The sequence below is a fragment of the Rhizophagus irregularis genome, chromosome 11, assembly GCF_026210795.1.
Source record: "Rhizophagus irregularis chromosome 11, complete sequence".
Classification (NCBI taxonomy): domain Eukaryota; kingdom Fungi; phylum Glomeromycota; class Glomeromycetes; order Glomerales; family Glomeraceae; genus Rhizophagus; species Rhizophagus irregularis.
Window position 1 is genome coordinate 937372 of NC_089439.1, and position 24917 is coordinate 962288.

At 31.5% G+C, this 24917-nt stretch overlaps 3 protein-coding genes across 3 annotated transcripts; 1 reads left to right on the forward strand and 2 right to left on the reverse strand.

Moving 5' to 3' along the window:
• Positions 1-1333: 1333 nt before the first annotated feature.
• OCT59_002750 (uncharacterized protein) lies at positions 1334-3050 on the reverse strand (the record flags this gene model as incomplete). The annotated part of the gene is made up of 10 exons (XM_066145139.1): positions 1334-1369; positions 1463-1500; positions 1595-1625; positions 1844-1881; positions 2363-2390; positions 2470-2509; positions 2591-2615; positions 2767-2800; positions 2897-2938; positions 3048-3050. The coding sequence occupies 10 exons, from the start codon at positions 3048-3050 to the stop codon at positions 1334-1336; spliced, it is 315 nt and encodes a 104-aa protein (XP_065995887.1).
• A 7510-nt stretch (positions 3051-10560) lies between these two features.
• Positions 10561-10967, reverse strand: OCT59_002751 (uncharacterized protein; the record flags this gene model as incomplete). The annotated part of the gene is made up of 2 exons (XM_066145140.1): positions 10561-10844; positions 10904-10967. The coding sequence occupies 2 exons, from the start codon at positions 10965-10967 to the stop codon at positions 10561-10563; spliced, it is 348 nt and encodes a 115-aa protein (XP_065995888.1).
• A 4981-nt stretch (positions 10968-15948) lies between these two features.
• On the forward strand, positions 15949-16658 carry OCT59_002752 (uncharacterized protein; the record flags this gene model as incomplete). The annotated part of the gene is made up of 3 exons (XM_066145141.1): positions 15949-16198; positions 16273-16535; positions 16614-16658. 3 exons carry the CDS (start codon positions 15949-15951, stop codon positions 16656-16658), a joined length of 558 nt encoding a protein of 185 aa, XP_065995889.1.
• Between the last annotated feature and the right edge of the window lie 8259 nt (positions 16659-24917).

Below are 24917 nucleotides of genomic sequence, written 5' to 3' on the forward strand. Positions count from 1 at the left end.
TTATTAATATCTTCAAATAAATGGTTTTTTTAGTTTAATAAAGTTTCGAAAGTAAAATGTTTGAAACTTTTGTGGGATTTTGGTATCCAAATCGGAACCAATTTCCTAAAAAAAAAAATTTTTTTAAAAGTTTCAAAAGTAAATGTTTGAAAAAAAATGATAAAGATAGTATGAAATAGTTTAAACTTTTTTTTAAGTTTCAAAAGTAAATGTTCGAAAAAAATGTTAGTGTAAATTTCAATAGTATAAAATAGTTTAATTTTAGTTAAAGAAAAATAGTTTATCAATAGTCTAATTCACAGGTCGAACAGATGTCATTGTCGCAAAATTTGCCTGGAATTTTTCTGGCAAATTGAGAATTATCCCGGTAAATTGGGGTAAATTGTGTTACAATTTTGGGATAATGGAGGTCTTACAATTTGGCAAATTTTGTCAAAATGGCGGAATTCCTACAGAATTCCTAATTCAAATGTTGAGAAATTTTTCAGTAAATTATCATTAATTGTGGGAAATTTTAGGTAAATTTTTAGTAATTTTATGTAAATTGTAGTGAATTTAGTCAAATTTTTAGTAATTTTATGTAAACGTAATGTGAATTTAGTCAAATTTTTAGTAATTTTATGTAAACGTAATGCAAATTGTGGGAAATTTTAGGTAAATTTTTAGTAATTTTATGTAAACGTAATGTAAATTGTGTAAATTTTAGGCAAATTTTAGTAATTTTATGTAAACGTAATGCAAATTGTAGTGAATTTAGTCAAATTTTTAGTAATTTTATGTAAACATAATGCAAATTGTGGTGAATTTAGTCAAATTTTTAGTAATTTTATGCAAACGTAATGCAAATTGTGGTAAATTATAGTGTATTTTTAGTAATGTTATATAAATTGTTGAAAATTTAGGTGAATTTTTCAGCAATGTTGTGAAAACGTAATACAAATTGTGGAAAATTGTGGTGAATTTTGCATTTTTTTGGTAAATGCTAGCTAATTTAGTGAAATTTAGGATAATTTTGGACAATTGAGTGAAAATGTTTTACTGATTTTGGACAATTGAGTGTAAACAGTATAAACACAACATTTTCAGAGACAATTTAGTGAAATTTTGCAATAATTTTGGACAATTGAGTGAAATTTAGTAATAATTTTAAACAATTTAGTGTAAACGTTATAACAATTTAAAACATTGATTTAATAATTTTACATAATTTATTACAATATTATTTATTAACAAATGCACAATTATTATTTAACGATGAGAATCTATATTAATCTATATTCATCAGATATCCAATGATCCATGGGTAATCCGCACCTCTAATTCATTCATGTATCTAATGTCTGATGCTAAAGTAGAAGCTGGTGAAAACCTACAAAAAAGAAAGTAAAGAAACGTTAGTTAACGTTTCTTAAAAAAAAAATTAATAAAAATTAAGTTTCACAACCAATGTTGTGAAACTCACCAGTTCGTTTTGATTTCCATTATCCAAACGTCCGGAACCTACAAAAAGTAAAAAAGAAACATTAATATAAACGTTTCTTTTAAAAAAAAAAAACAAAAATTAAGTTTCGCAATGTAACATTGCAAAACTTACTGGTCGTTTCCATCATTCTAACGTCCAGAACCTACAAAAAGTAAAAAAGAAATGTTAGTTAACATTTCTTTTAATAAAAAAAAAACAAAAATTAAGTTTCGCAATGTAACATTGCGAAACTTACCGGTCGTTTCATTCATTCTAACGTCTGGAACCTACAAAAAGTAAAAAAGAAACGTTAGTTAACGTTTCTTTTAATAAAAAAAAAATAAAAAATTAAGTTTCGCAACACAATGTTGCAAAACTTACCGGTTCGTTTCGATTTCCATTATCCAAACGTCCGGAACCTACAAAAATTAAAAGAAAGAAACGTTTAGTATCGTTTCTTTAAAAAAAATTAATAAAAATTGTTTCGCAACACAATGTTGCGAAACTTACCGGTTCGTTTCGAAGTTCATTATCCAAACGTCCGGAATCTACAAAAATTAAAAGAAAGAAACGTTTAGTATCATTTATTTAAAAAAAAATAATTAAAAAAATAAGTTTCGCAATACAATATTGCGAAACTCACCGATTAGTTTCGATTTCTATTATCCAAACGTCCGGAACCTACAAAAAGTAAAAGAAATGTACGTTAGTATCGTTTCTTTAAAAAAAAAACATAATTAAAATTAAGTTTCGCAACAATTGTTGCAAAACTTACCAGTTCGTTTCGAGTTTCAAACGTCCGGAACCTACAAAAAAAAAAGAAAGAAACGTTAGTTAACGTTTCTTTTAATAAAAAAAATTAATAAATTAAGTTTCGCAACGATTCGTTGCGAAACTCACCGGTTCGTTTCATCCAAATGTCTGGAACCTACAAAAGAAGGAAAGAAACGTTAGTTAACGTTTCTTTTAATAAAAAAAAAAATTTAACAAAAAAAAGAAAATATTACCTTTCTTCCAAAGTCTGGGTCGTAATTTCGTCCGGCGTTCCTACAAAAAGAAGAAAGGAAACGTTAGAAATGTTTCCTAAAAGAAATTAAAAAAAAAGTAAGTTTCGAACACGAAACTTACCATTTCACTTTCCGAAGTTGAAGACCTACACAAAAGAAAAATAGGAAACGTTAGAAACGTTTCCTTACAAAAAAAGAAAAAAAAAAAAAAAAAAAAAAAAAAAAAAAAAAAAAAAAAAAAAAAAATTAAAAAAAATTTTTTTAAAAAAGTTTCGAAGCGAACGCTTCGAAACTTACCATTTTCGTTTCCTCGTTTCCTAAGCCGAAAGACCTAAAAAAAAAATAAAGGATCGTTAAAAACGATCCTTATAAAAGCAAAAAAAAAAATTTATTTTAAAGTTTTGAAGCGAAACGCTTTGAAACTTACCATAATTTCAGTTCGTTTCCCAAAGTCAAAACATCGAAAATCCTACAAAAAAGAAAGAAAGGAAACGTTAGAAACGTTTCCTTACAACAAAGAATTAAAAAAAAAATTTAAATTTAAAAAAAGTTTCGAAGCGTTTCGCTTCGAAACTTACCATTGTTTTTCTGAAAGACGGTTCCGGGAAGGGGAAAGGGAATGGGGAAGGAGTGGGAGGAAAAAGGGAAGGGGAAGGGCGGAGGAAGAGGAAGGGGAGAAGAGGAGAGAAAGAGGAAAGGGGAAGGTGAGAGAAAGAGGGAAGGGGAAGGGGAAGGTGAAAGAAAGAGGGAAGGGGAAGGTGAGAGAAAGAAGAGGTAAAGGCCGTGAGAAAAAAAAAAATTAAGCTTTTGCTAAAAAAGCTTAATTTTTTTTTTCGTTATACCACAGCTGAAGCTGCGGTAATTATTAAGTAATATCACGTGACGCACGTGATATATAATTTTATATAAATAGGGGGCTTTTCCCCGAATTTTATTTTTTTTTTTATTTAATTTTTTTTAATTTAATGATAGATGTATATATATACTTATATATATACATATATATATATCTATCTAATAACTTTACGAAAAGCCCTTCTCTGTAAACAGGTAGAGGCCATAAAGTACCTATAGGGGGAGAGCCATTGCTGCTCCCTCCGCCTGTTTATAGTGACAAAAAGAGGGAGTCTTCAGTAGTAAGGTTTAGTATTAAATTAAACAACACGCACATCGAGTATATTGAATATACTGATGTGGTTAGTGTATTTAGTGTTAAATAATGCATATTTTAACGTGATTATAAATATTGTAAATTAAATAATGTTCATATTTTTTACAAATAAATAAAAATTATCCAAACAATTTTAATGTAATTAAGTGTAATGCTACGTTATCCAGTGTAATTGTAGTATTTTTTTGTGTTTTTTAGTGCAATTCCACGTTTTTTAGTGCAATTCCACATTTTCTAGCATAATGTTACATTTTCCAGTATAACGCAAAATTTTCTAAAAAATATAATAATTGTGGTACTTTTTAGTGTAATGCTACATTGTCTAGTGTAATTGTGGTATTTTTTAGTGCAATGCCGCATAATTTAGTATAGTGCTACATTTTTTAGTATAATTTAATGTAATGTGGAATTTTCCAAAAAATGTGATAATTGTGATGCTTTTTAGTGTAATTTGGTGAAATGCTACATTTTCCAGTGTAATGCCATATTATTGAGCATTTTCAAAAAAAAAATTGTAATATTTTAACATTCTGACGAAAATGAAATATTTGACCAAAAAAACATAAAATTTGCTGAAAATATGCAACATTTGACAAAAAATATAGAATTTTCATAAAAAAATGCACCATTTGCTAGGAAATCGGAATATTTGACAAAATTTGATTTTAATTGACAATGTTATAACAATTTTATGAAATGTTGTTACAATGATATCACATTGGAGATAAAATGTGGCATTTTCATAAAAATGCACCATTTGCAAGAAAATTGGAACATTTGACAAAAAAAAAGCAAAATTTAATTTTAATTGACAATGTTATAACAATTTTATGAAATGTTATTACATTTGAGGCAAAATGTGGAATTTTCATAAAAATGCACCATTTGCAAGAAAATTGGAACATTTGACAAAAAAAAAGCAAAATTTGATTTAATTGACAATGTTATAACAATGTTACGAAATGTTACATTTGAGATATAATGTAGCATTTTCCCAAATTTTCATAAAATTTTAAGATTTGCTAAATCGGACAATGTTGTAACAATGCTATTCCAAAAAATTGCTCAGCGTAATGTAGCATTTTCCACAATTTCCCACCATTTTCCAGGAAAATGGGGAATTTGCATTTTTTGAATTTTGGACAATGGTGCCCCTTCGACCTGTGATTGAAACAATAGAAATCAATCGGTAAATTTAAACTGAACGATAGTTATCAATTGGGTATTAACCTGATTGATACCCGATTGAAGTGTACACCAATTTCTAACTATTGAATAAATCAGGTGACCGATCAAAAAAAAAGTTACCAATCGGGTAGGTACTCGATTGATCAGCATTTTACCTGTGTCTAACTGTTCTATTACTATAATTAAATCTGTTGTTGAAATAATGGTTGCTATTGCCTGTGCTCTTGGCTAATTCATCTGCCATTTCATTCATAGCATCTCCACTATGTCCCTTAACTTTCTTTAATATCAGTTCCATCTTTTTTTCTTGTAAAAGAATGTTAATTTTAAGTAGGATTAAGGAATTTGTCTGCTTCAATAATTTCCTGCCTGATTTATTATGATGATTATTGATCATGCAAATGGCATTTTGACTATCTGTGTAGATCTTGATTATTGCATTCATTGGGGCTGTGAGTAGTGCCATAAAAATTGCCACCAATTCCGATCTTGTGGATGAAAGCCATAATGATAAATTTGCTTGGGCTGATAGGTGTGGTTCATTATTGACACAAAATGCCGCACCCATATTTGTATACACTAAGTTGGGATTTTGTTTACCCATTGTTGTGGGAGTGCTTGGTGTGAGTGATCCATCTGTGTAGTATTCTACCAATGATCTCTTTACCAGTATATTTCTAATATCCATTAATCGCAATTTCAGTTTGTCATCTTCTATCCACCTATGAATCCATATATCTTGAACTGATAGTAGGATGATTATGGGATCTAGTGCTGATGATGGTAGGTTATTGTTGGGTATTGATGCGTCCAATTGGTTTGAATTTATCCATTCATAAGGGAAATTCCATCCCTGTTTATTTATTAGAGACTTTATCTAATATCGCCACCTTGCAACATTCAGCCGTAATAGATCTTCCCATGTTCTGCCATTTAATGATTCCATTATCATTGTATCCTGGGCGATAGTTCACTAAAATCCCTTTTTTATGGCGGCGTATTTTATTAACTTTACCTATTGTCCATACATCTGATTCCGCTGATGATTCCCATATAAAAATAGCTTGTTTTTAGCATGCATCTGGTATGATATCTTGTAAAAAGGGCTAATGGTTAACTTTGGTAATCTCCAGTTCGTTTGATACTGTTAGATTATCTATTCTGGATGTGCATAAATGAGCCACATCACGGTACCATCTAGCTGTTTTTTCTTGTACCGGAAGTAATGCTAATCTACGGTATTATTTCCATGTCATAAGATATGTTCCCCTAATAAATAATTGATCAATGTAAAATATTGGGTAATGTGCGCTTTGGTTGATTCTATATATGTATTTTGTAAGCTGAAACTGTTTAAAAAATTCCAGTATTGGCTCTTTCCCTCCTGTAATGCTCCAATTTGATTTGTCAATCGGATCTACTGCCATTGACATATCAAGCATTTTTGTTATTACCAAAGCGTTAAATGAAACGTTTTTCTGAGTTTGTGGTTTTATCCAGTGCATTACATTAAGATCACAGTCAAAAATCGGATCAGTAATGAGTGATTTAAGCTGCGCGTCCCTAAGTCTGATTTGTGTTGATGTCACCACGTGTGAATCACTATTTAATCTAATTGTTAGATCCGTTATATTGTTAATGCAATAGTGTTTCCATGGATGGTCCATACTGAATCCCCTTCATGAAATAATAACGATGATGATGTGTTTTTAGGTAATTTCAACCAGTTTTTTACTAACTTCATTATCGGGGCGAATACTTGGTTCCAATCATGTTCTGTCAATATCATGATTTGAGCTATATATATTAATCTGGGTATTAACACTCTATTAATTAAATATATACATTGGCTCGCTGTATACATGCTGCCCAAATTATTTTGGGATGCCATAATTATAATTTGGGATGCCATAATTCATTCGATTTATATATAATTTACTATGTAAAGTGCCAAAATAATTTGGGATGCCATAATTGAATTTGGGATTTTACTTATAATTACGGCAGTCCAAAATAATTTGGGTGGCATGTATAGCCCGCTGGAACAAATTTCCTTCAGACTGTATTACAAAATTCATTGACTATCGTAGACAGACGTTGCATCCATCGTCGTCTGCTTGGTTTGTTAGAGAACCAAACACCGAGATATCTTATTTCATCATTCGTGGCTTGAACTATTGAACGGTCTCTACCCAGTTCTATGTTTTGTTCTTGCTTTTCACTGTCGGATTGATAATTATTAGCTCTGACTTTTTGGCGTTGATATTAATGTCATTAATCAAGTAAAACTTATTCGCTATATCCACTATCTCTTGCATCCTATACTTTGACGATTCTAGAAATATCGTATCATCCATGTATGCACATATGGGGACCTGGAGTTTGTACTGTGTCCACATGTTAAGATTATTTATATCGTTCGGCCAAATAAGTTTCATTTCATATCTGCTGTTTTTGGTTTGTTGTATTGCTACCAAAAGCGGGTCATAAAAAATTCGCCAAAGTAACGGTGAAAGCGTATCACCCTGGTCTATCCCGTCATTTCCAATGAATCTGTCACTTAAACCATAAGCTGTAGCTATTCTAAGGGATCTATGATCGAAAAGGGCTATAATCCATTCAGCCATTGTTGCTGGGATGTCAATACGAAGCAAAGCTCGCTTCAGAACATCTAATTCCACAGAATCGAATGCTTTTTTCATATCCTGTGTAAGGATCCATAATTCCTTTTTGTTCTCCCTGGCGTCCTCAATAAAATTGTTAACTAAGTGTATCGGTTCATTTGTGCATTCTCCAGGTAAACTGCAACAGTTGTATCCCTGTAGTACGCTGTGTTGTTTCAAGATGGAACTCAACCTGTTCGTGATCATCTTTGTTATAGTTTTCTGAAAACAATCTAATAAAGCAATAGGTCGAGTGTTCATTATGTTGTATTCAAAATTGGTGGGTTTGGGTATGCGGAGAATAACCGATGTTTTCCATGCCATAGGTATTAGTCCAGTTTGTAGTGTATGGTTTCCGAATCTGATCAATAAAAGAATTAATTCCTTGGGTAGTTGTTTAATGATTTTGTAATTTATACCGGACAACCCTGCAGCTGATTTTTTGTTCAGTTCTATAACTGTGTTGTTCCATTCTTCTATTGTGATCTTTTCTGCTATAGATTCCATTACTTCTTTGAATTTACCCGTGGGTTCATAAATATGTTGCCATTGCTGAGACATTGTGTTCAGTCATGTGTTTCGTTTCCTAAACATGCTTTTGAAGCTATCATCCACTACTTTCTTAACTTCTACCGGGTCTGTTGCCAGTCTATTAGTCGAGCTTCCTGGTTCCTCGTCTACTAAAGTCTTGTCTATTACTATTTTATTGTGAGTGTTTATATCTAATATGCTAGACAACCATGTTGTTTGGTCATCTCATATAATTTCTACTCGCCTGTCTAACCTGTCTTTAATGTGTGGCTTTAAACTTCTTGTAATCTATTCTTAGTCGGTAATTCACTTTTGATTTAAGAGTGTCAAACCAATTCTTCAAAAAAATATCCTGTGTGGATATGTTACACTTATTACTGTCATCGGTTGATGTAACATAATCCTGATTGTATTTGGCAATTTTTCTTGTCCATCTGGATTTAGCGTCCTCTGATGCGATCATTTGTTGATTGCCGTGGTAATAATTATGCAATAGTTTGAGCAATTTATTTGTGTGGCGTTCCAGTCTCAGCTTTTTTTATTATAATGCTTAAAAGAATTATGAAGTCTGAAGACTTTTCTAGGAAGTTCTTTATCCGCTGCATATGTGATAATCCTGTTAAGTTTATCCCAATATTTATCTATGTCTTCCTGGGAATAATCCGCGAAATTTTCTCTATCCTCGGGGACATCTTGATCAAGAGAGTTTAGTTGATTGCTAATATTAAGTCGAAACTTTTTCCATGTTTCTGTATCAGTGTTATCACAGTCATACATTACTTTAGTGTGGGCGTTACCCGTGGGTAGTTTATTATATATTGTATTTTTCCTATTATTTCGTATAAGGTCAGAAGTGTCCATGGTTATTGTAATTATGTCATAATCCTTTGTGTGATAAACGTTGAGGGGTAATTGAAAAATTCAATATATTATTACTATAGATTTCAGATACCCAGATTTGGTCTATTCTCATGCTGACATTTTCTTTATGATAAGTGTACCCTAATGCTTCTTTATTAAGTTTCCTATATGAATCTATAAGTCCTAATACTTCAAGATCATTAAAAAATTTGGGTCTAGAGATGTGTAGCGGGAGAGTACGATCGATATAACCATTTGAAATCATATTAAAGTTACCTAATAATATATGTACTATGTTTTTTGATTTTTTTCGAATAGCTTTATCACACATTTCTTTCTTAAGTTTCTCCAGAGTGTCATGAAGAATGGTCATGTTTTGTGATGCTGCGTAAATAATCTATATACAAAATATAACATTTCTAAATAAAAAGTATACTGAGAGTAAATATGATGAATGAATTTTGTGTCCTTGGTAGTATTTGTTCCATTTCTGTGAACATATTAGCGCTACTCCTGATTCTTTTTATTTGTTGTGCTGTTTATTTAACCAATATATATGGAATTGATCCTTAAAACTGTTGGGCATTTTGAAAAAACTGTTCTTTTGGTCTAAGTTAGTTTCGTTTAAGGCCAATATATCCACCTGACTTTCTAACATCCAATTCAGTAATCCATAAAGTTTTGCATTGTCCCTTGCCAATCCATTGATATTGTGAGTTCCAATATGGAGCGTAAGGTACAACGCGTCTAAATCTATTTTTTTTGTTCCTCATACCGAAGCTTTGACTAAGTAAAAAACTATCAATGTTAACTAAATTAGTATTGTTATTGTTCTTGTTACTCTGTTCTCTAATGTTCGACATTATTGTAGTATTGTTTATGTTTTTATATATTAAAGTAGTCTATAGTGGTTTAACTATTTGTTCCAGCCAAGTAGTTCTCTATTCTATTTTAAATTTAACGCGTCTCTATCTTTTTCTTTTGCAATTCTTCTATTCCTTGCCCGCAAGGAGTTCCAAAAAGATCGTATTCTTTTTTTATTTAAATACTTAATAAATAATAAAATATTGCAATTTATTTTTTTATTATTAATAAATGCAAATTTTTAATAATATATTATAATATAGTATTGACATAAGGCCGGACCAATTGGATAATGTGTTTAACGTAACATCTTGGTCAAAATTTAGAGGGGGGGGAGAGGTAAATAATCAACACCAAATTTTGAACACCATATAAAAAATTTTGATGGTTATATAAGTATAAAAAAAAATAATTTAAATTTATAAAAATGTAAATATTTGTATTATTTATATTTGTAATTGAATAAATACTTAAAAGGAAATTGGTAAATTTATTTGCATTGCAGATTCGTAAAATTATATTATTCAGTTTGATTTATGGTTTACATTAATACTACAATAAAATATTTATTGGTCATGCTTACGTTTTTTAGTTTGTATTGGCATTCGACAAAAAAAATCCAGCCCTTTATCTTGGCAACCTGCACATAAAGAGAGTATTGATTTATATTTTTCCATTAGTGAATCCGGCTTGTCCTGTAAATCATCTGTTGATCCACAATGGTAGCACCGATCAGAATGGACTTTTCGACAAGAATAGTAAGTAAATTCCATTGGTGTTTTACAACAAATTTTCTCCTGAACAAACACTTTATCAAACAAGTTGTGATCCTGTGGAAAAACATGTATAAGGCCAGTTCTCTATAGCATGTTGAATCTCAAGACCATCTTGTTCAGTAAGCTGCCTCCCACTAAATAAGCAACGTACCTTTGAACATTCATTACAAGTTATGAATTCACGAACCTTGATATTAATATACAATCCTGATGGTCCTCTTTCCGTACCAGTAGCAGCAATTTTTTTAGATGGTTGATGCTCATCAGTCGTAGGTTTATTATACACCATAGAAAAATTGGCATAATGATCAGAATCATGAGCTATATATTATTAGTTTAATATTCTGATTTGGTAATATTGAAATCAAATTGAATCGTACCTGCTGGCGTTGGGTCTGGAAGAAAATCAAGAGATTCAAAAACTTCTTGTAGTGTTCGTGGCATAGTACAAATTTCACATTCAATGTTGCCACATTTTTTTATCTACCAAAACAATGTATTTTATGCTACTCAAGTTAATGAATTTTAATGAATTGATGTTAATTAAAACTAAAATCAAATTATTGTAAGTTTTGAATTCATAAACCTATAAATACATACTTGGAATGAATAAGTCCGAATTTGGCAATGTGTTTGAATAAAGTTTTGTAAATCAGAATGTTGCCGAAGTATTGATTGTGTAGTCTCATCACAACGCAAAGTTGAATCAATTGAAATAATTGACTACAATAAAAGATTATAATAAGCTATTTGAGTTTAACAAAAAAATTATTTAATTCTGAAATTACCTCAAAAAATCGTGCAATTTCTTCATCATCCGCAGGACTTTTACATATAAAATTTTCGTTATCTAATACCAATCTTTCTGTTCGCCTATTTAGAAGCTGCTGAATAGATTTAATTGAATTTCTAAGTTCACTTTCTAATTGTGAATTGTTTTTAGCAACTAAACGAATTTCTTCTAGTGTATTTTTTCTAGAAAACAAATCTTCCATTTCGCTACTCATCTGATCTCTAAGGAGAGCCACGCCTTGTAAACCAAGATTTAAAATTGACATTATTCTTTCAGCTGGATTTGTCCAACTTTGTGCTGGGGCTGTTCTCATTGCTATTAACATATCAAAATTACCACGAATAAACAAACACAGAAGAGACACTTGAACAGATCCATAGGTTGTTCGATGGTCAGGCCCTCCATCAGTATAAAGACACATGATAGGTGGAATTTCAGTAGAATTAAGATAGTGATCAGAAAGTGTAGAAAAGAATTCTGTGGAATGGCGAATTCCAGAACTAGGTTCAAAAACTGTGTTTTTGTATGAAGTATAGACTTTTCCATAGTAAAATGATTCTGAAATGGAGGCAGGTATCTTACATAAAAGTATTACTGAAGGTGTCAAGGATAATTTTGTAAAGTCATGATCACTTGCTGCCAAAATTGTGTTATCAGGTATCAATGATTTCCTATTACGAACTCCAGTTGAGGTAGCAACTTCTTCACCAATTGCTACTTTGTGCTTGTCATCAGCACAAATAAACACTGTGAACTTTCGATACTTAATAGCAAATTCACGTAAATAACGAAAATATCCAGCACAATAATGACTGTCTGGATGATCTTTTCTTAACAGACGTGCTTGAACTTTATATCTGATATTAAATCTTCCAGTATAATTAATTGCTGAATGTGCTAGAGTATTTTTTGAAGTGAATTGAACACGAATCCATTCATCACTAGGAATGTTGATTTCTGAAGGAAGAGGATTTCCAAGCCTGGTTTGCAATCGGGATATTATTGATTCTCGCAAATCTCTAATTGACAGAACTATTGGCATATAAAGAGTAGAACCATGACGCCTATCATCTACAGCAGGTGTATTCTACATAAATTAAACATTAATAGAAATATGCCATTAGTGTATGTGTAATAAAGTTGTAATTTAATCTGAATTACCTCATTAAAGTAAGAATCAACTTCTTCCCAAAAAATATCAAATGATGTTCCTTTGAATCCATTATTAATTCTTAAGTCCACTGTAATATTAGGATCCTGTAGTGTTAACATCCATCGGAGTCTTTCATCTAATTCTTTTGTGATATTATTTGGTGCTATTGTTGCATCTCCAGTTAAATCATGATATAGATTACGCAATAAAACTGGAGTAACTTTAGCAACTAACGAATACTAAAAATAAAATGTTTACATTAAAAAATGATGAAAATGATGGACATATTGATTGAGTTGTTGGTTAAACTTACCCTTTCAAGCATATTTTTTCGCATTTGACGTGTAAAATAATGAGGTATAAGGTCTTGTATAGATAATAATGTTTGTGCATTTTGTGTTTCTGTACGATCATTAACTTCAATTGGTATTTTCCATATAAAAGTTGTAGTTCCAAGATAATTACCAGCATGATATTGATAAAAACCTATTGGAAATATCAATTCTAAATTCTTTATAAACCGATGCCTTTTCATTCCTGGTTCTGGAAGATATCTTTCAATATTAATATATTTATAATCCTCCAAATTTGAAATCGCAAAATTTAAGTCATCATAGATAGAATCTGATTGGTTACAAGCTTCAATAATTTTAACCATAATATTTTCTATCCCATTCCGTGCTGGTTCTAATGATTTATGTAATTTATTCATTGAATTATTGACTTGTTCAAGATAAACCATATATTTTTTAACCATTTCTATTAGCTTATACAAATCTTCTATTAATAAAGCCCAAAGAGTATCTTGTGTCCAAGGTTGTGCAAGGCTAAGTTCAAAAGACTTTATTAGCTTATCCAATTTTTCATGTGAAACTTCTTCATGTTTATGATGTGTAACAGAATAATATTGATTATAACTTTGATTTTGTTCATACGTTAACAATTCTGTAAATAAATTTGGCAAATGGCACGCACGTTTGGCAAATTTCTTAAGATGTGGATCAATATACCACAAAATTTTTGCTAGTCTTTCAATACATTTTACACCTACTGATAAATGTAATCCACCAGTCCAACCAACTTTTTTATTTTCAAAAAGAATGATTATTTCATTATATAGAAGATCATTTCGTGTAACTTGGGGTTGCTTTTGATTTGGTAATTTTAGTTGTAATGCATTTTGCATTATAAGGTCTAACGCATTTCTTCTAGGTGCAACTGAATGATCTGCTAATGAACAAATTTTAAACCTTAATTCCGTAAATTTAAATCCTTGAATCATTTCTGTTATAAGATCATCTGAGTTTTCAATATAAACCCATGAAGATTTTTCATCCACCCGGCAATATATTTCAAAATTTTTTTGTCTATATGCATCTAGTGTAATTTTATGAAAAAGGCTCTCAAAATAATAATCATCAACTTTTATAAGATTTGGTTTAACAATATCTTCAACACCTTCTTTGACTGTGACAATTAAACGCATGTTTTAAAATATAAGAAAAAGTTTACTCAACATCACTGTGCAGTACGCACGATTTTTAATTTTAATATGTGTAAATGTTAAAATTCCGAATGTTTAAATTCTAAAAATGGAAAATTAATAGTACAAATATACCTAAAAATAGAATTTTATATACTGTTGATTTTCTTCTCAAATTCGGCTATTAGATAGGGGGGGGTTATGTTAAACATATGATCAAATTGGATCGGCCTAACCGGTATATAATATATTAATTAAAATATAAAAAAAATTATATTATATAATAATTAACAAAATATACAAATTATGAGGACAAGAATGTCCTCAAAGTTACAAGAACAAAAATATGAGAACAAAAATGTTCTCAAAATTATGAGGATAACAATGTCCTCAAAATTATAAGGACAAAAATGTCCTTAAACTACAAGAACAAAATGTCATCAAGTTACAAGGATAGAAATGTCCTCAAATCATGAAGACAAAAATTTATAAGGACAAAAATGTCCTTAAAATTACAAGGACAAAAAATTAACAATATTTACAGTTACAAAAACAAAAATGTCCTCATAATTGTGAGGACAAAAATGTCCTCAAAGTTGCAAGGTTAATAATATCTTCAAATTTATAAGGACAAAAATGTTAAGAAACAAGATTTTGAGGACAAAAATATCTTCAAATTTACAATAAAATGTTCTCAAAGTCACAAGGACAAAAATATGAGGACAAAAATGTTCTCAAAATAATGAGGACAAAATGTCCTCAAATTTATGAGGATGAAAATATCAAGATTTTGAGGACAAAAATGTCCTCAAAATGAGGACAAAATATCCTTAAATTTACAAGAACAACAATGTCCTCAAAATTATGAGGACAAAATGTTATCAAGTTCCAATAACAGGAATGTTCTCAAATTACAAAAACAATAATATCCTCAAATTATGAGGACAAAAATGTCCTTAAATTACATGGACAAAAAATTAATAATGTCTCATAGTTGTGACTTGTGAGGACAAAAATCATGTCCTCATAGTTGCGAGGACAAAAATCATGTCCTCATAGTTGCGAGGACAAAAATCATGTCCTCATAGTTGCGAGGACAAAAATCATGTCCTCATAATTGCGAGAACAAAAATCATGTCCTCATAGTTGTGAGGACAAAATAATTTCCTCAAAGTTGCGAGAACAAAAATGTCCTCAAAATATTGAAGGCAAAAATGTCCGCGTTGATAAAGTCACATGATCACTGCTTAATATTGGCCAATAAAAACCGTGATTTCCATAGAGGATATAACCTATGCATTTGAAACACGATGGATAAGATTATATCCTTTGCCAATCAGGCTAATTGGGTGACAAAATGCTATGATTTACCTATTCTGGATTAATTCATAAGTCGAAGAATAAAAACGGAAAACTTCGCTGTTGGTATTCCCATATTGTGAAATTTTTTTGTTATGTGTTTAAGTTTTTGTTACTTTTAACTATGTCCTGTATTTTTATTGCTACTAGAAATACTTGGCTGCTATATATTCTTTAGCATTAGACCAACCTGCAGAGAAGAAATAACTGTGATATAAGACGATTGAGACCTTGGGTCACAATCTTGTTGTTTCCAATACTAGTGGACAACATATAATTATCAGAAATTTTTTGTTCATCAAAGTCATTTACTATATTGGGTTATCTGTTATACTTTACTCTCTATGGAAATACAAGATGTGGTTGGTATTTCCAATGAGTGTAAAAATGTGGAGTAAAAAATGAGCGAATAAGTTGAAACTGACTTCTCTTACCATAAAAATGTTATCTGAAATTAAAGAACCTGGACCAGGCTTCGATTATTTCCTAAATACTTTGTGCAATGACTGGGACGTGGTTCAGTACCACACGTTTTGGAAAAAAAGCAACTTCGGTTTAGATAAAGCGAGCATAACGAGAAGATTTAACACACAGTTGCAGAAGATAAAAGAATAAGGCACAGAAGAAGAGAAGAATAATGCAATACGTCTCGAAAAACAATTTCAGGTTAGCGTTCTCCGTAATTTATGTGACAGCTTATTTGCTAGCAGTAGCTACTTATAGAACTTTGCCTTCGCATAGTTATGGACTTCATCTCCACTACTACAGCTACTTATGGAACTTCACCTTCGCATGGTTATGGATTTCATCTCCGCTGTTGGATACAGCTACCTATGGAACTTCGTTTTCGCATAGTTATGGACTTCGTCTCCGCTGTAGTCCAGCTAGTCCGCTACTAGTCCTCTTATTTTTTTAGTTTTAATAGCCTTGATACATTAATTTGTATATTTTTCGTATAAAGTCGATTCCAAAAAGATGGGACGCATTGATGATTTTTGGTTGAAGTCCTTACCTAGAATGAAACAACATAATGCGGTGGAGAATAACGAGATAAACGCTGAAAATGTATTTTTATTTTGTGATTTATCTTGTGATTTATTCCGTAGTAGTTTACAAATCGGTGGAACTGTGAATATTATTCAAGTACATAAACGCTCCTATAGGAATGGTAAACAACCCATTGATGAAATGATAGCAATCAGAAGAGGGAAAAAACAAAAGCCTGTAAGAAATTTTTAACCAATATTTTGAGATTAAAGGTCCTTCTTAAATTTGTTATAAACAAAATAAACTTGAACGTAGGCCGAAACCACTATCGAAGATGGCAAAAGTCAGACTCCAGAATGACAAAGGAATGTAGAAGATGAAACACATGGTTCTTCTGAGGAAAAGGAAGATGATGATTCTTTCTTTTTGGTAAATTCTAATATGAATTTTGACGATTTTGTTTTACTTTCTGTATTATGTTTTTAATTTGTATTCCTCTCAAAGCCAAATTGCCACAACGATTCTGATGTAGGCCATGGGAATGACAATAATCCCTTTATAGCACAAACAGGGGGGTTCAACGAAATATAAGGTTAGTGAAAGTTGGTGTACAGCCATTCAAAATAAACAATAGTTAATTTAGTCCATATTATCTAGGGTCGTTTTATCGTGAAGTTATGCGATTGATAATGTTGTCATAAATAATGTCTCCAAGAATGATGTAAGTATTGTAATATGGATTTGTGGCGTCTTTGTCCTGGTATAGTCAAATCCTGTTTTTTTTATATAGTGGATAATACCGGATGGTTATAACATCTCTACTGATTTTTGTAAATTACAAGTGGAATCAATCGAAAAGTTGAAAACCAATCTGATTTTATCATATGTGAAAGAAATCGATATGATATTGTAAGTTTTTTATGCTGTCAGAAACTGGGCTAGTGAAACCATCCGTAGGGTGCACCCAAAAATACAGAAATTCGCCATAATTGTTACTCTGTAATTACTTACAAGTGCCTGTCGTCGATTATGTATTGCAATGAACTTAAACCAGAATATGTTAAATGTTCTGAAAAGATATGGAAAGAGGCTCGTCCGAGATTATTGATTCCGAAAGAGTTGCCAACAGTCGCTGACTTAGTAATAATTGAATACAACAGGGTAAATACCTTTCTTGCATTCATTATAAGCTCAGTAACCACATTAATTGTTTATTTATTTTTTAGCTTTTGAACGACAAAGAACAACTTAATACAAAGTGGTGCAATAATTGGGCAAAAGGGAATATGTTATTAACAAGCGAAGACAAAGACATTTTTGATTGTGTGCAGATAGTTGCAAGGAATTTGTACGTTCTTAGTTAATAAACCTATTTCACCAATGTATCACTGATACTCATTTTTTCCCTGCAGCATTACCTATTTATCTTCGGTAAGTTACAATGAGAATAAAAAATGGATGAAGATACGTTTGTCTATCGGTACTGTCATCAAATACTTGAGGAAATTTTTAATAAAGCCGAATTTTCATTAGTTTGGTAAGATTCTTATTACTGTAAATTTTAACTACGGCATATTAATACATGCTCACATCTTATTATTGGAACAGGGCAAATGGCGAATCCGAAAGTTCTAAAGAGAGACGTTTATTAGATGGTCATAATCATAGTAGAAAGCCAGACTTTCAGATTCTCGTAAATATTGAAGAGGCTGACAGAAAACTCATATTTGGCGAGATAAAGCCACCTCATTGCACTATCGCCATAAATCAACGCATTATAAAGTTAGCAGAATTTATGAAAAGGTCTTTAGATTATCTTATTAACGTTTACGGTTATGTGGCTGGTCTGGAAACATATGGCATATTAATTTATGGTAAGTATAGTTGTATGATTTGCTAATGTTGATTATTGACTAATCAGATGTAAAACCAATAGGGAGTGAAATTAAAATATTTAGCACCGATTTGACGTATGATGGCCTATACCATTGCAATCTAATATCAAAAGTATTGCTCCCGACTGAAAATGCGAATTTTTTGAACATAATCACCGTAGTATCGACCTTATATTCATTGTTGGTAAGAACTTTACTTCATAAATCTTTAAACTGTAACTCTGCAGTTTATTCTCATCTTTTATTCTCATCTTTTAGGCTGTTGCAACTTAATTGTTTGTTTAACGTCCAGGCCTTTTGAAAAAATTAAGGGGGGAGGGGGGCTTAAGTTAAACAAACTAAATAAATAAACATAGGAAAATTTGAAAATTTCAGAAGGGATTATTTATCATTATATGTTTATTAGCTTTTAAATTTTTTCAAAAATAGAGGGGGTATTTAATAATATGTGTTTATTAGATCTCAAATTTTTAAAAAAATAGAGGGGGGTGGTGGACGTTAAACAAATAATCAAGTTGGAACGGCCTTATTTATTTACGTTAGGAACAGGTAAAATCCACGATCAATACCATTAAAGCTCTGCACGAGCCGGCTCGAGCCAAGCTGAGCCAAAATTCGAGCCGGCTCGGCTCGATTAGAATTTTCGAGCTTGGCTCGTGTCAAGCCAACCTTGAGCCGAACCGAGCCGAGTTTTAAGGTGGCTTGGCTCGAGCCGAGCCGAGCTTTTATCAAATTCTGCATATTTCTCGTGATTTTTTTAATTTTGGCCGGAATTAAGTAATCGACATGGAAATTTCCTTTTTGAACACCTGAGTAACGTTACACAACCCAAAAAAGGCAATTTTATTTCTTATCAAAAATGGGGAAATGCGTTGCACAGGATTCCAAAAAAGGAAATTTCCATGTCGATCACTTAATTCCGGCCAAAATTAAAAATCACGTGACGCCGGCAATAATAAAGAAGAAAAGTTCTGGAGCTCGCGAGCCAGCTCATAACTTCGCGAGCCAGCTCGAATGAGCTGTATCAAAGCTCGGCTCGAATGAGCCGAGCCAAATTTATTACGAGCCGCGGCTCAGCTCGGCTCGATATACCTAGCTCGCGAGCCAGCTCGAGCTGGACTGGCTCGTGCGGAGCACTAAATACCATAATCTCATCCCATTTACCAACTGGATCTTCATTAAACCGCCATTCATATTGTTGAAAGTCAAATTCATCCCCTAAAAAAATACATGTACCGATAGCATAGTTTAGTTAGGTGGTATTGTCAACGACAATGGGATAATTATGTTTATTAATTGATATATGTACTGTATACTGAATGTATTTCCATTATCAAACAAGAATTTTACAATGCTAAATAAAGCAATATTCACAAGATATTATTAGATCAATATATCGTATTTTAATTGTTTACTTTCATATATGAACACTTCACTACCGCAAAGTAATTTGTTGTTAGACTGCTCGTTTTAGATAAAGTGAAGAGTCCGACCAAAACAATTATTACTATAGACAAAAAGACTGTTTTTATTTTACAAAGAAGGGTAACTTTTTATGCTGGGACGTTTATGTTTTTCAGTTGGAGACTGCTCGAAGAGCAAAATAAGAAGTAAAAAAATTTTGATTTCGTAGTTCATAGTTTCGAATACATGGATTTAACTATCATGAACTTTTTTATTTACCACAGTTACGGATTACATGATACTGTGAACTCGGTTCAATTTTTATTTTAAGATAACCAGACGGTACAAAGTAGAAATTTGTTCAATAATAGGTCGATAAAAGTGTATCATATGAATAGAGACAAAACCTGGGATGATTATGAACTAGAAATAGACTGTCCCCTCGCTGACTCCTTCATAGATGATAAAAAGACACGAAATGAAATCACTGGATTTCAAAGTGTGAACGAGGTGTTAGATATCAGCCAATGAGTTTTTACACTGATCGCATTTGTGTATCTTTTTTCATTAATGTTCTGCATATTCCCATACCAACACAAAACCTTAGGCGCATGGTCCCATTAATATTGCCATATTCTTATTCTCAAAAAGATTTCTGGTGTAGAAGTGGATAGAAACCTAATCTATTTTATATTCCGCATGATGATTAAAATCGTTTCTCGTGTTCACAACTCTTGAAACATAATCTACACTGGTCGAAATCATAAAAATCAGACATATGAAAAATCAGTAAAAAATCAGACCAAAATCGACTGACATTACAAATCGGCACATCTGATTGATGCCAATCGGACAATTCAATAAAAATTTGTCAAAAAATCATCATATTTGATTGACGGCTGATTGATGCTAGTTGAAATAAAAAAAAATCAGACAAATGGCAAATCAACCTAAAATTTGCCCAATATTCAAATATGCACTTCCGATTTATAGAATATTGACAATTCAATAAAAATTCAATAAAAATTCAATAAAAATTTGGCAAAAAATCATTATATTTGATTGACGGCTGATTGATGCTAGTTGAAATCAAAAAAAATCTGACAAAATGACAAATCAACCTAAAATTTGCCCAATATTCAAATATGTACTTCCGATTTATGGAAAATTGACAATTCAATAAAAATTCAATAAAAATTCAATAAAAATTTGGCAAAAAATCATCATATTTGATTGACGGCTAATTGATGCTAGTTGAAATCAAAAAAAAAATCGGACAAAATGACAAATCAACCTAAAATTTACCCAATATTCAAATATATACTTCTGATTTATGGAAAATTGACAATTCAATAAAAATTCAATAAAAATTCAATAAAAATTTGGCAAAAAATCATTATATTTGGTTGACGGCTAATTGATACTGATTGAAATCAAAAAAAAAATCAGACAAAATGACAAATCAACCTAAAATTTACCAAATATTCAAATATGTACTTCTGATTTATGGAAAATTGACAATTCAATAAAAATTCAATAAAAATTCAATAAAAATTCGGCAAAAAATCATTATATTTGATTGACGGCTGATTGATACAAAAAAAGTCATCAAAATTAACTTTTGAAAAACATGATTTATCATTAAAATTCAGAAATTCGGAAAAAATCAACATCAAATTTATAGTCAATTACTCAATTTATTATAAATTTATATCTAAAACTTATAAGTTTATAATTGGTATTTTTTACTAATTGAATTTACGGCCAATTTGAGATTTTGTAACTTACTGGTACAAATCTACCTAAAATATGATGCACAGGTATTATACAATCACAACTTATTGGATAAAATTCGGTATTCCACAACTCAACATTACAAATTTCATCACTGCTGAAATAGTATTGAATATTGGTTGAATTTGCGTGTTTATACCAATGAACGTATGCTAGAAAATGTTTGACAGGACCATCTGGAAAGTCTACTATGTGAGTAAAATAATACTGAATTTGACCTGGGTAGGTGTCAACATCTTTATCATCCGTAATAAATTTTGCTAAGATGTACGAACTTTTTACATGTCTTAACGATAATGACGATCCAAAGACTTCTGAACCAATCTGACACCTTCCGAATTGGTTAATTTTGGCCCTAATTATTATATCGTTATCTAAACCTTCTACAAGAGGCCTCCAAAATCCAAATGATTCATAAGTCGCATTGTAATATTTGACAATTAAATTTAACATTTCACTTGAAAGTAGTATATTATGAGAAACCGGCTTGAGAAATTCACCTGGGAAGCCTTCTTTACCAGAAATCTGTGAATCTTTAATATTTTGTGAATTCAGCCAAAATCGATGCATCTCATCTGACAAAAATTCATCAGTAACTGAAAGAGACCCGATAGTACGCCAACTGTTTAGCAATTCGAGACCTTTTACTTTGATACCTGAACTTATGATATTTTCGATGTGTTTATCAAACATTAATCGACGCATAAGTTCAAACTCAATTTTCCTGTTGCTGTTTAGTAACGAACCTAAAAGTGCGAAATCAATAAATTATAAGCTAATATTGAAATCATTAAAATCGTTAAAAAATCGTTAACGGATATTTACCAAATATACCGTTCATACGTTCGAAAGAGAAACACTAGAACGCATATAATGGTCTATAATCAGATGAGCAATCACGCAAATGCAGAGAAAGATGAAGATTCGGTGTGATCTTATCTCTGCCGTGGTGATTCTCAATTAATTTGACTATTTCGATAAGACTTCTATGGGCTTCATCCACCAAATTAGATTCTAGAATCTGATTTACCAAAATCGAATAAATCCTGACAAAATGATTCAGAATTCTTCTATCTACGTCTGAAAGGTGTTCCCAAAGTGATACAGTTGAATAAATTGTAAAGAATATTCGCCACTGATCGGCCATAAAATTGGTGAATCCCTCTCCACTATGAATTTTTCCTGGAATTTGACCTAAATCGGATGGTATCTGAAACTCGTCCATCTTTTTCTGAATTTTGTTCAAAGAATTTGATGTCAAAATACTCCCATCGATCCAAATTCGTTTTACTATCCACTTCGCAATGCCCAGAAATAAGCAATGCATTGGATCGACTGTAATAAATCTAATAGGGTCGAAATATGATAGACGTAACTATTCAGACTATTTAACGCCAGTTTCTTTGACGAAGCGCTTTCTAGCAGCGTCTGAGTTGCATCTTCGCCAACCTAATGCATTTTGCCGGTACTCATTCGAATCTTGAGCAGAATACTCTATATCATCCATTCCGGCAAAATTATGCTGCCCATTTTCATAATTTGCTTTTTTCTCATACCTGTAATATGAAACTAAGGCAGAAACATGACCATAAATTTTTCTTGCGGCGGGAATGTCACATGATACTAAGATTAAAGCGCCACGAACTCTCTTTTCATTTTCGCATTCATAAGTACAATTTAGTGTTAACCCAGCCCAGAGTGTTTCCAATTCATTAACTATTGGTGCTAAATAGTGGTTCACTTTATGTAGGCTGACCTCCTTTGGTCCAAGTAAAATGCTGAGAGTCAATAAATTTTCACGTCTGAATCAGATATCGCGTGGCAAATTGCATATAGCGGCGTATATGACACTGATATTATAAATAGTACTATCACTGGTAAAAAAATGGTCTATCCTACACATATCCTACACATATCTTACATATATCGGGTACTCAAAATGTAGAAAATCATACACAAATAATACACATATCATACATATATCGGGTACTTATATATATATAGTATACCTATCAGGTACCTGATATATGTATGATATATATATTAGTACCCGATATGTGTATGATATGTGTATTATTTATGTATGATTTTCTACATTTTGAGTACCCAATATGTGTAAGATATGTGTAGGATAAATCATTTTTTTACCAGTGTATCATATAGCTGAAACTAATCAAAATTCAGCATCAAGCTAAGTTGAGAATCGGCCACTTCGCTTCTGAAAAAATTTGGCGAATCTTCATTGTCCGATTCTTTAAAATTCTTCCACACTTGCCCATCATATATATCGGTCAAAATTCGACCGATTAGCCCAATATTGGAGAGAATTTTCAAACCCAGGCCGACAAAACATAGTGGCAAGTTGTTGATTAATTCCAGCAAACGGATACATTAAATTAGGTCTTATTATTGTTCGATTTGTCGATACGCTAATTTTTTCAGACAATGCCGTATTGCAAAGATGTGATCTATAAACTGAAGTATTGGGAAATTCTATGTGTTAACATTTCATTATAGCAGTATTGTCCTCTTGTTTGAAAATCTACCACTTTCTTTTTTTTATACAATTTGTGACATTTCGGACAAGGTACAAAACTATGAAATTGGTCGTTTAATCCAAGCTTCTTTCTTGTTAAGTAAAGCGAATCTGGAAAATCATTAAAATCGTCACTACTGAACTCGCACAGGGCCAATTTTATAAATTTTATTAGAGTCTCAGTAGTTGTCTCTGCGATATTGAATCTTGTTCGAAAGTTCATTATCCAAAGTAACATTCATAAAAATCGATCATAATTCGATTCTGAATATAGTGGGTTTTGAAATGGTTCATAACTAGGTGGTGAATAGTCTTCAAAAATTTCAGAAATTCCAGAAATTGGATCATTATCTGATTTACTGCCTATAGACAATGTATCACTGTAGATATCTTTCTCTGTAGTATATTCGGATAATGATGGATCTTCTGAAATTTCCGGACGATTTGTATACTTTCTTGCACGTTGTCGAGGTAAGAAGTTAAATTTGACATCTTGATATTCATCATCAACATCATCTTGATTACTGTTATCTGATTCTTCAGATTCTTGTCTAATAGATTCATCAATCATTCATCCAGCTGAAGCGGGTGTTGATGTTTCACCTATTTCAAGTTGACGAACTTGAGACAAAATTGTACCTTGCGAATCTTGGTATTCTTGATGTCTGGAATCGTGAATTTCTTTTGTGTGAGAATCCACCAAGTCGCCATCACAATCAGGACAATTACAAACTACTAGTTTTCTTTTATTACTTGTTGATCTAGCAGAAGATACTATTTCTTCGTTTATTATACTAGAAATTGATCTATTTCTACGAGTAGAAGATGGCTGATTTGAAGGTGATTCTTCATCATCAAGATTGTCAAGTATACTAGAGACTGACCTTTTTCTGCTCATTTGTTTAGTGTTTAAATAAGTTTAATAAGTTTGGCAAAATCCAAATTTGTAAAAAGGCCGATTTTTATCCCTTAAACTGTTTTGCGGGCAAA